General features: G+C 37.6%; 1 protein-coding gene across 1 annotated transcript in view; it reads right to left on the bottom strand.

Moving 5' to 3' along the window:
* The window catches only part of GALNT2 (polypeptide N-acetylgalactosaminyltransferase 2), an 81,434-nt gene that overhangs the window by 36,875 nt on the left and 31,631 nt on the right, over positions 1-12,928 (bottom strand). The window contains exon 2 of the mRNA XM_044420669.1: positions 2,901-2,994. Within this exon, the coding sequence (XP_044276604.1) occupies positions 2,901-2,994 (94 nt within the window). The remainder of the gene's footprint in view (positions 1-2,900; positions 2,995-12,928) is intronic.

The following is a 12,928-nucleotide window of genomic DNA, read 5'->3' as shown; positions in this document are numbered from 1 at the left end:
ATGAGAGGCCCACCACCACCACAGTGGTGGAATACTTGATGCGGCCCAGCCTCACCCAGACTCTACTTCCAGCGGCCCCCAGGTATGTTGAGTTTGAGACCCCTGCTCTATGCTTTGCAGTTATACCATGGGATTCTACTTTATCCTCTATGCTGATTGACACCTACATGAAACCACTGGTGGAAGTTTTCTGAAATATGGACTGAGATGTCATCAGTAAAGACATGACATTCAATTGTGTCACTCCTTTTCATAAAATCTAGATGACCAGTAGGTATTCTGAACCAGTGCCTGAGTGTGAATGAGTGTCAGTAACCTGAGACACAATCCAAACAAAATGAAAATACTGTTAGCAAGCGATTAGCTGCCTAAGTGATTTTTGAGTTGTTCTGGAGGGGGTTGTACTCTCTTTAAAGGATCAAGTTTGTAGTTTGGGGGTGTTCTTGGATCCAGCATTGTCACGAGCAATGGGCATAGAATACCTTTGATCAGCTTTGGCTGATTTACCAACTACATCCTTATCCAGAGAGTCTAGCCAGTTTTGTAACCTCTCAGCTGGATTGCTACAATGTGTTATACATTCGCCTTTGAAAGTGATCCAGAAACTTCAGCTGGTCCAAAATAGGGAAGCATGTCTGTTAATGAACAATGTAAACATATTATGTCATTACCTTTTCACCCACACTGCTTGTCAGTCAATTTCCACTGGCAACTCAAAGGGATAATGTTAAGTATTTAAAGCCCTAAACAGCTTGGCTGTTTACCCAAAGAACTGTCTCCTTCCCATATATACCCGTCCAGATCTACTATTGTTTCAACAGTCCTCCAGGAGCTCCGAACAGGGGAAGTGAAGTGTTTGGCTACTAAGAAGAGGGTCTTTTCTGTTGAGGCAATCCAGTTGGACCCTCCCCACAGAGGCCTGCCTGCCTGCCTGACACCTGCATTGTACTCTTTTTGGTGCCAGGTGAAGAATCTATTTTTTTAAGGCATGTTAGTTTTTCAGGTTGTGCTACTTAAATTCCATTGCTGCATTTTAAATTTTTCCATTGCTGCTACAATTTTATTTTGGGTTTTCTCTTTATTTTCTACTATAAGCTTTTAACTTTTAATTTTATACTGTATTTTATCATTACATTTTATGTTTTTAATTATTTGAGCCACTCAGAGAACTTTGGATTTTGGATGGCATAGAAATGAAATTCATAAATATATCAGCTATTTCTATTTACATAAGGAAATGCTTTTATTTCTGTTTGAGATTACCAATTATCTCCTGCCTCTTTTCTTACACTCTTATTGCTCGCTCGCTCGCTCGCTCGCTCGCGCGCTCTCTCTCTCTCTCTCTCTCTCTCTCTCTCTCTCTCTCTCTCTCTCTCAGACAAACACACACACACAAACACAGCCCAATCCTCCTTTGTATCAGCAGCTCCAAGTTTCTTGCAGTCTCAACCTTTTATTCTGAAAATAATATTTTGGCCCAGAATATTTGCAGTGGAACACTGTTTGATTACAAATCTTTATTTTCCACCCTGCGCTATTCTACTCTTTCTATTCGCTTATTATTGTTGTTGCCTTTGACTTAATGTTTATTGATATTTATTTGTATTACTTTAGTCACTCCTCCTTTTCATGACAAAGGATACAGACTAGCTTACAATGCAAAATCATACATAGAAAACACTTTAGAACACAATCATAACCGTAACATCACAACAAAGACATTAATATTATAAAACATCACACTGCAGAGCTAGAAGATTGCAGTCTTTAGCAGAAAAAGGCCTACCTGAATAAAATAGTCTTAAGAGCCTGTTTCAAAACAGAATACAGAAAAATCCCTCAGCAGGCTACTCATCCTTTGCCATCCTATGAATGGTAGGCACCATCTTAAAAGAAGCATCTTCTTCCCCTTCTTTCACCGAGAAAAAAATTCCCACTCTAAAACGATTTCTGGCTGCAGACACATAAGTGCTTTCTCTGAAAACGAGGCAAATCTGTTTTGTTTTCTTCAGAGATATTGTTAAACTCACATGCAATCCCTATGTGGATTACCTCACAAAGAAGAGATTAAGGATAGATAAATGAAGTGCTTCTTCACATTCGTTTCTGCAATGGACACCAAATTTGTATTTCCCCTTCAAAAGGCAGCAGAACAAATTCATGCAGGAAAAGGGTAGCAATGGCTACAAGTCCTGATGGCTACATGGCACTTCCAATATGCCTTTGCACACCAGTTACTGGGAAACATGGATGGCAGGGTGCTGTTGCACTAATGTCCTGCGTGTAGGTCTTCTGTGGGCAGCTGACTGGCCCCTGTGTAACAGAAAGCAGGACTAGATGGACCCTTGGTCTGATCCAACATTCTTATGCTCTAATGTTGACTGGACTTACTCCTTATAAGTATTTTGAGAACTGCAGCCTAAAACCATACTATGACTTATGTTCCCACCCTGCCATGCTCATGTGCTATGATGATTAGTGAGCAATAAATGCATATATCTGAGATGTCACAAAACTATTTATATTTTTAAGCCACCCAGCCACACTTAGTGAGGCGCACAGGACAGGTTTTTTTCTATTCAAAACATTTAAGTAGACAGTAGCTAGTGCTGAAATGATATAAGACCAGCAGCCTTGTCAACTCGGTAACCATTTTTACTCAAAATAAGGCTTATGCCCTGCTCAGTATAAAACTGCAGCCCAAAGGTTCTTCTCTTTTAACATGAGGTTTTACCCATGAAGTACTATCAGTGAAACCTTCAGAACTTATTTCTCCCCATCTTTCTCTACTTGGTTCTTAATACCAAACTTGTTTTTTACTCTTGCTATAGATGCTAGTTAAGTAATTTTCTTTGCCACTTTGTATCTTACTTTAAAAATAACAAACACTAATTCCATACCTGGAGGTAGAGTCTCCATGCTTTGTGACTTTTCATCCCCATTATTACTGCGTTGATCTTTCTTTTTTAATGCATTAATACTATTTGGATCCTCCTGGGGAGAAGAAACAAAGAGAGATTTGTGATTAAATCAATACCTCAGAGAGGGTTTTCCACAAAAGAGAGAAAAAGCAATTTTGACAAATTAATACAAGTTAAAATGACAACTTCGGTCAACAAAAGGAACTACTGAGCAATTGAAAAATATTCACTAATTACAGGCACACCTTGAATGTGGAGCAAGGATATCTATTGCCAAGATTATCATTAAAAGTTCTAACAAAAAACTCATCTTAGTGATACTAAAACTTGCAACTATACTAATAGTGCTTAGCAGTGTATCCAAAATCATTAAGGGTGTGATTGTATGCATGTTTAGATAGAAAAATGCCCTACAAAAGCTCATAACCCAGTAAAGGTAGATAATAAACACAAGACAGGGAAGATTAAAACCCCCAAATTAATTACCACCAAAAAAGGGAAGGGAGGCAGAGAGGGAAGTGCTACATATTCTGGAAAAATATATAGACCTGTTTGTTGTAGTTCTGCTGGGATTTCTACTTTATGTGAAAGTTAATCAACAATGCTTGTTAACTTTTCTGATCAAACATCTGTTATTTATTTTGTGTGCTATTGGAACTAGAACATTCCTTGTGAGTTACCCCTCCCTTCTAGCAAGGATGAAATAAGTAAACATTTTAATTTTTTGCACAATTTTAAGATGCAAGGCTTGTAACATGAGCATATTGTTTTCCATGTCATGGCACTTCAATTTGCCATAGAAGGGATTAGTCAACAGGCCTCAGAATAGCTGGCCATTTAAAAATATTAACATCTAAATCCATTTGCATTCTTTCAGAACCAGGTACTGGTCACAAAACGCAGCAATTACAATGCATTCACAAACACCTACAGATTTTCCTTCCATAGCACAGAACAATGTGCATGCCTTCTTTGTGTAAGGCTCCCTCTATGGGAACATGAACCTCATTAATGTGGAATCACCTTCAGATTTATGCTCACTGGCCAGGGGCATGGGGTGATGCAGGCATGTGTTTCAGAGGCAGGAGTACAGGCTTATGCATCAGAGTATTTTCAAAGTGTTCAAGGGGTTAAAGCCCATGGATTTGTTACTATCTTTAGTTTAAAATATATGACCCTCAATCCTTAGCGTACTGTTTACTTTGCATAATGTACAAAGTCAGATGTCTGAAAGCTGGTATTACCACAATACACCTTTAAGGAGTTCAAGCAGCAAAAATTACCAAAAAGAAAAAAAAAAAAAAAAAACACAGAAAGCCCACAAACTTGCTATCTTTATCTTCACCTAAAACATGTTTTAGAGTTTTGACCTAAAGAGAACTAAAAATCTAATTGGAATAATCAAGGATGAAAGAGGTTAAAAATGTGAATATTTGCAAGGAGACGGAATAATTTTATTGGTAAATATATTAAGGTGGATCAGAATGGTTTTATAGTAGGAAGAACAAGAGATCTGACTAGAAGAGTTCTAGATGTAATAGAAGTCATATGTAAGAAAATGTTAAAAACAGCTGTAATAGCATTGGATCTTTTTAAAGCCTTTGATTGTGTGGAATGGCCTACAATAAAGATGCTTATAGAGATATTAACACATGATTTAAAGGTATAATAAACCAATTATATTCAGAAAATTTCTCAACTGTGATAGTTAATGATGGTCAAACAGCCTATTCAGCAAATAGGCTGAAGTACTAAAGAAGAATGCCCTCTTTCCCTGATACTATTTGCTTTAGTTACAGAATTATTAGTAAATAGTGTTAGAAATGATAACATCACAAAAGGTATCAGATTTGAGAATAAAATTAAGGTTAGTTGATTTTCTGACAACATGTTATTAACTATAAAGAACCCACTTAAAGTTATGGACCAGGTTAAAATTCACTTAGAAGAATTTGGAGAGATAAATGGTTTATAGGTTAATTGGGATAAATCAGAAATGAAGCTGTTTAATTGCGATAATGAAGAGAAGAGGGAATTAAGAGCACATTCCAAATTTAGATACGCAAATGTATTAAATAATTCAGCTATAAACATAAAAAATCTGCAATGTTTGAAAAAAGAATAATTTTGATATATTGGAATGTGAAATAAAGGAGAAAATTCATGAATTTTCTGAGAGAGGGACAGGTCCCCACCCCCATGGAGGAGGTGGTGATCAGCCCCATCTTTAAGAGGACGAATCTGGACCCAGAGATGGCCTCCAATTATAGACCAGAGGGTAACATCCTGTTCTTGGACAAGGTAAATGAGCAGGTGGTGGCCAGGCAACTCCAAGCTCTCTTGGAGAAAATTGACTATCTGGATCCATTTCAATCTGGTTTCAGGCCTGGTTATGGGGCAGAAACTGCCTTGGTCACCCTGTATGATGACCTGTGCAGGGAGAGGGATGGGGGAGTGGATTCCTGTTGGTTCTCCTGGACCTCTCAGTGGCTTTTGATAGGCTGGCTGGATTGGGGGTTTCAGGCACTCCTTTGAGGTGGTTCCACTCCTACTTGGCTGGACAATTCCAGAAGATGGTGGTGGGGAATTGTGGCTCTGTGCCATGGCAGCTTTCCATTTCACCCCCCCCCCCCCCCAATGCTTTTTAACATCTAAAAGAAACCGCTCTGAGAGATCATCTGGAGGTTTGGACTGTGGAGTCATCAGTATGCTGATGACACCCAGCTCTACCTCTTTTTTACATCTAATCCAGGTGAGGCAGTGGATGTCCTGAACCAATGCCTGGCTGGGGTGGTGGACTGGATGAGAGCCAATAAATTGAGGCTTAATATAGACAAGACGGAGGTCTTGCTGGTAGATGGGTCAACCTGTAGGTAGGTGTTTCCAACCCTGTTCTGGATGGGGCTGCACTACCACTAAAGGACAGGATGCACAGTGTGGGAGTGCTCCTTGATATGGAGCTGTCCCTGAAATCCCAGGTGACAGCTGTAGTGAGGAGCACTTTCCTTCAGCTTCAGCTGATTTATCAACTGTGCCCCTATCTGGATGAGCAGTGCCTGGCAACAGTGATCCATGCACTGGTAACTTCCCAATTGGACTCCTGAAACGTGTTCTACATGGGACTGCCCTTGAAGACGGTCTGGATGGTTCAGAATAGAGCTGCCAGGTTGTTAACAAGGACCAGCAGGTATGCACATACAACACCAGCCCTTTACCACCTACACTGGCTACCAGTTGTTGAAGTCCAGGCCCAATTTAAGGTGCTGGTTATGACCTATAAAGCCCTAAACAGCTTAGGGACTGGTTACCTGAAGGAGCATCTCCTTCCATATGTGCCTGTCCCCTTAAAGAACTGGGGTGGAGGACCTTCTTCAGGAGTCCTCCATGAAGGAGATTAGCAGGGTGGTTACCCGGAGAAGGGCCTTCTCTGTGTTGGCACCCCAACTGTGGAACATACTTTCCAGAGAGGTTTGCCTGGCACCATCACTTTATTCTTTTTGGCGCCAGGCTAAAACCCTCCCCCCTCCCCATATTTTAAGGTTTACTATTATTTTAATATGGGTTTTACTGTCAGAATTTGATCAGGATGTGTTTAATTCTGTGTTTTGTTTTGTTTTTTGTCTTACTGGTAAACTGTCCCAAGACTTTGGTAAGGGATGGTCCAAAAAAAAAGTTTTTAAATAAATAATAAATGAATTTAGAAAAATTAGATTATAATGATTTGGTACAATAGCAGTATGCAAAATGAAAATTTTAGCTAAGATTAACCTTTTGCTCAGGATGTTACCAGTTAAGATATTAGGAAAATAATTGGAAGATTGGCAAAATATGATGAATCCATTTTGTAATAGGGACAAGGAAGTGAGGACTACCAAAAAAAGTGGTATGGACTGCAAAAAATGGTAGGATTAGGTATTCCAAATATCAAACTATATTATGCAGAAAATCAAATAAGGTACATACCAGACATTATATTACAGCCCAAAAAGGTAATATGGACAGAATTAGAATACCAACAAATTGAGGAATCCTTTTTAAACATTCTTTTTTTAAAAAAATATGGGATGGTTAAAAAGATAGAAAACCCTTTCCTTGAGAACATGGTGCAAATTTGGAACAAGAATAGGGGAATTCAGTCACACAAATCAAAGGATTTCCAGAAAATTTGAGAGGTAGTTTGAGAACAGTACATAAGGATAAACAAGTTCACAAAGAACACGTATAATAAGAAAAGGATAAAGATGGTATTAGGAACAGAAAAATTAACCTGGTTTGTTAGGTATTTAGAACAATGGACTAAAGAACTGAGTAAAAGAAAAATGGTAAATTCAGAGATATTACTAAATTTGAAGAGTTTTTTTTACATAAGGAAAAACAAGATAATGTGCAAATAAGAGGGATAAGTGAAATTTATAAGACCTTATTAGAAGTGGAGGATCAATATGACCTTCTTAAGGTCTCATGGAAAATAGATTTAAGAAGGTATATAAGTAAGGAAGAACAGGAAAAAATATGGGATTTTTTTTTTTTAATGTTGATCAGAATTACGGAAAACTTCTACAGATTAGTACGGAAATGGTAGCTGACACTGGTAAAACTAATATATGTATAATAAGTATTCCAATATATGTTGGACATGTGGTCAGAAAGTGAGTACTTATTTCAATATGTGGTGTGAATGTGAAATTATGAAAATTTGCAAAATGGTTTTAAGGAAATTAGCAAAATATTGGATTTAGATATTGAAGTAGACCCAGGAATTACATTATTGTCATTATTTCATGAAAAGAAATGAAACATTAAAGAATCAATAGCAAATTTATTAACAACCATAAGATTAATAATAGCAAAAAACTAGAAGGAAAATTGTGATTTCCAATTAAGTAAATTTGGAATGCAGCCATTAATAACAAGTTAATGTGAAATATTAAGGTTAAAAAAGGGTTGACAAATAAGGATAATTTTAATGAAATTTGGGGGTTGTTCACTGAATATGTATTAATGGAAGGATATAAAACCTTTGTATGATTCAGTGCAATTTGTGATCAGGAAGAGGTCTTCCTGAGAGAGGGAACACACAGAAGAAGAAAAGGAGAGGAGGGGTGTATATACGTATGAATAAACAAATATCATGTAGTCAAAGGTTTCAGTGTAGGGGTGCACCTCTTGGGTTCAGTATAAATTATTGTTTCGCTTTATATGATTCAAATTATTTGAATTGTAAGCTTTTTTCATTCTTTTTAAACTGTTTGCTGTTATTGATATGTGTATGGTATGGCATGGCATGGTATGGTATGTTAATTTAAAAAAAAAAATAAAAGTTTTGACCTTTAAGACAAAGACCTGGTTTGTACATAATTGTAACCTAGGAACTATCATTGCCAAGTAAGACCAAGTGCAGACCCTTCTACACAGTTGTTGCTCCTGTCTTCAAGTAACAAACCCTGAAAGTTCTGTTTTGGATTGCTATTTTGACATCTGAACCCAGGAATTCTGAGTTGTTTAGAGGTTAAACAACCCAGTTAAACTAACACAAACCATGAACAGGAAACACAGTTATGTATTACAGTTATGTATAAATAAGTCATTAAGGTTCATAAACTAAGTATGTGTGTAAATCTCAGAAAGTGAGGAGTGCAAAAATGTTTTGCCATTTTTATGGCTCCATATTGGGATTTTAGTTGCATCATTAAGGCTTTACTTCATTCAGTACACACATGAGCTGCCACATAAAAAAAAGTGGCCAAAAGGAAACTAGCCTAATTAAAACAGAAGTTGCCCAAGTTTACTTTTCTGAAATAATGAAAACTTGACTGCCTGCTCTTCTAAAGGCAAGTTGTATCCTTTCTGGAATATAGCAAGCTACCTTATATCAAGTCACACTATTAATTCACATTTATGCTGACAGGCAGCGATTCTCCAGGTTTCAGAAAGGACTGGAAAAGACTTCTCTCTAGAGATGTCCAAGCTTGAATGTGGGGCCTTCTGCATACAAAACGTGTGCTCTGCCATTGAGTTATTGTCTTTGCTCAACTGGAGGGAAGGGGAGAACAGAATTCTGTTTTCACTGTAATTGTAGCCTTGAAATTCTAAGCTCTAAAATCCGTGATAAAAGGTCTTAAAATGACAGACACAGTGATAGAACATAAATATTACTAGAGGTCATGTCAAGCTGTTACATGAGAAAATAAGGACCATTTACAGAAATGACAATCCAGTACATAGTTAAATATACTTAAACCCTATTGAAATTAAAGGCACGTGAGCATGTAACTACAATGGCCTGTTGCCAAAGTATATCACTTGATTCATAATTAATTAATTTACATCACACCTTTCATAAAGCCAATGACTACAATGGTCTTTACTAGCTAGAATGTATGTAACATACATTAAGGGACACCAAGTAAAAAATCAACATTTCCCGAAGGAAGGAAGGGAGGGAGGGAGGGAGGGAGGGAGGGAGGGAGGAAGAATATTGGCTCATAGCTTTGAGAGGTATGGCAACTTGTGACCCAAAGCTGTGAAATGTTAAAGGGGACAATAGCAGCAGCCCTTTCTTGAGAACAAGCATATGTAAACCAAGTCAATCTCTACAAAACAAACCTGAAGCAAAAATGTAAAAGTAGTTAAGGAAGTTATATGTACTCAGGTTAATTGACAAACCATGACACGTAAGAGTAAAATAATCCCTGTCCTACAACATTCTACAGCAATAGATTTACATGAGGCCATTTAAGTGGTAGATATAGCTAGGTGAAAACTTTATTGCAAATAATTCATATGTTCATGAATGGAGAAAGTTATACTACTTTATGATTCAATAAGGTCAGCAAATCCTTTCTTGTGCTCTGTTGTATCTAACTAAATAGGCACCTTTTGTATGAAATCAAAATGCAGTTTAGTATGTCATCTGTTGGTGTACACATAATCCAAAGGCATTAAAATATCATTTTGGTACCTTAGCTTTTATTCCACTTCTCATCTTACTGCAATACACAAAACTCAAGGTAATACATAAGGTTACAAAATCTGACAAAGTTACAAAAATATGTATAGTATGTTCCATGATTAAGCCTCTGGAGAAGAAGTGAAACCAAAGTACACACAGTCCTATTATACTGATTAAGTTGTTGTAAGTTTATTTACACTTAGCGCAATAACTTATAACTGGCCTCCAGATAGTACCATCACTGATCTGATTTAAATGTTCATTGGAGGGGAGCCAATGACCCACAAGTTACGAGCCTGCTGGGAAATCTCAGCAAGCCTTCAGACACTCTACCACAAGCTGCCAGCAGAGGAACAGATCTCCCTGTTCCTGCATTATTACATTTGTTCTGATAAAGAGAAGCCACTCTCAGAGACCAGCACAACAGGAAAACCAACCAATTGAGAAATGTATGCTCTATTTCTACACTGGCAGCCCCTGTTCATAAGCATGAAAAAGGGTGAGAGTAAAGTAGGGAGAGAGTAGGATGCCACGTCCATTTTGGGTTTTGGCCCTGCCCACTACTAGTATGTCCTCCACAATTACTTTCCACTGAAAATTGTACCTCTTGGCTTAAAGATTTTTCTTTTCATAAAATATACCATGATTTCAGTCACATATGAGCAACTGCCAAGCTATAATTAGCATTCACAACTGCAATTGATACTTAGTTGTCTGACAATGGAGTGTTGTTGCCTACTATAAATAACTCCTATGATTTTCTTCTCCGGCCCTAGCAAATACAATGCATTGAATCTAAAAGTTCCCCTTCCTCTGATGGAATGAGATCTTCATTGGAAGAAAATAATTTTTGGATGTAATAAAATGGCCAATTATGCATAATCACTGGGGAAAAGAAGCCAAGATTGCTTCTCCCCACCACCACCACCTACCATTTATACATAACAAAATTTGCCTATTTATCCTTGTAGCAAATGGCTTCCCATCATCCAAACCCAATAGAGTATGCAGGAGAGATTAGCTTTAAAACCACCCCAGAAACCTGCAAAAAGCCATGAGTTCAAAGCCCAAACACAATCCTACCCGTGATTGTGAGAATCCAGAAAATATACATGAATGAAAATGCCTCTTTTGCATGGTCCCAATCTCCCTGAGCTTCCTTCCAGCATTAGTTACTGGCAACAGATAAGAGGCCACTTCTCCAATTTGTGGGGTAGCCTGACCAGGAGCACAGGGACCATACACTTAACATATACCTATGTGCAATCAATATTCAGGCATAAATGCATAAGGAATGTAATTTCCATGTGGACTACATTCCACATTCGAAGCAAACCAAAGAATAATTATTCATTTGTTGCCCTGTAAATGAAATCTTCAATTCTCAGAAAACTGTTCTAGGTACCTGATCAGCTAAGCCCCTAGAATCTGAAACTTGTTTTAGTATAAACCCATCTTCCAAATAAGATGTCCTTCAAATGCTTTGGGCTACAAACATTTTAGATTTCTATAACCCCTTGTTACTGGTGATGCTGGCTGAGGCTTATGGGAGATATAGTGCAACACATGAGGAGGGTTCCATTTTGGTGAAGACTAGTCTAAAGGGAGGATGTTCAATAGGAATAGGCAACAACTATTTTCATCATAATAGCACTTCAACATTCTGGGATGTGGAGGACAGAAATAAAAAAAAAGTTTGATAGTCACAATAAATATTTCCAGTTGATAATCAAGAGAACTAGCTTCATAAAACTAACTCAACAAATTCTAGAAAGGGTTAGGCATGGTTCTGAACAGCCATTGTTCTGTAAAATATTCAGAGTTTTCATCTGCAAAATGCAATAAAAACTAAAATCTCTGAAGGAGTACCACAAGTTTAATATTTTACAGTTACATTTGTGCTTAACTAAAGGCAACACTAATGAATGACTGTATCCAACCCACCATTATATTTTGCAGTTTAATGCTTGAAGTTTTTCAAGTGAGGGTTAAAAACTTCACCCTCTATAATAGCTTGTATCTTAAATGAAAATCATCCCATATCTGAGAAATAATACGCAGGCAGCTGGCTAAATTCTAGGGTTTGCACAGCTGAATTTCTCCATACTGCTTGGAATGTCAATTATGCTTTAAGATGGGCTTCTAAAAAATAATGAATTCTAAGTTGTTACCACTATTCTGCATAATGGCCCAGTAGTTTGTTTTAAGAAAAAATTCTAATGAATATGAAAATGGAAAGTGCATGGAATTTGGAGGCAAGGGACAGCATATAATTTGTACAAGAAAAAAGACTTAAGTTATGATGCTGCAGATAAATTATCACAAAAGGCTCTTTTATAGAATCTAAGGATAACATTAAAGTATAGACCTGGTTTGCACAACACAACAGCCCACTATGATTTATTTTAATCACAGGGGATGCTGTGACACAACAGCTGCCTGCCCACACCATTTTTGCATTGGGCCTGTGGGTGCCCAGCTTATAGTGCCTTGTTGGACCAACAAATCCAAACAGGAGGAATTATTTGAGGGTTGGCCTTCCTCGAGTAACCCATGGATTGTTTTAGCTCATTGCAAGGCTGTCTAACCGTCAAATAACCCCTGCCATTCAGGTTCAAATGACATGACAGGCCACAGAAACATGCCAAATATGGGTCCCCTGGACATTCAGCATAATGTGGCAGCTCCATAGGTAAATTAACTATCATGATATACAAAACAAGCCACAGTTGATAAATTTCTGCCCACAAAATTTAAGACCAAATTGCTTGCCAAATGGAAAGAAATCTTCAGTGGCTAATATGTTCTGCTTCCTGAGACTTAGCCAAAGTAAAGTGAAGTGAAGTGAAGTGAAGTGAAGTGAAGTGAAGTGAAGTGAAGTGAAGTGTTGTTGTCTGATCTGTGTACTTTAGGAAACTCTAGAAGTACCATATATACCAGCATATAGAATGACTCACATGTAAGAAGAGATTTTTTTAGGCTGTTCTTCTGGTGTTTACCATATGCCGGGTGTCTAAGATGACCTCCAATTTTTCCTTCACTATTTTCCATTTCA

This window comes from Varanus komodoensis, unplaced genomic scaffold, assembly GCF_004798865.1.
Source record: "Varanus komodoensis strain SLA01 unplaced genomic scaffold, ASM479886v1 scaffold1, whole genome shotgun sequence".
NCBI classification, from domain to species: Eukaryota; Metazoa; Chordata; class Lepidosauria; order Squamata; family Varanidae; genus Varanus; species Varanus komodoensis.
This window is presented reverse-complemented; position numbering and strand designations above follow the sequence as displayed.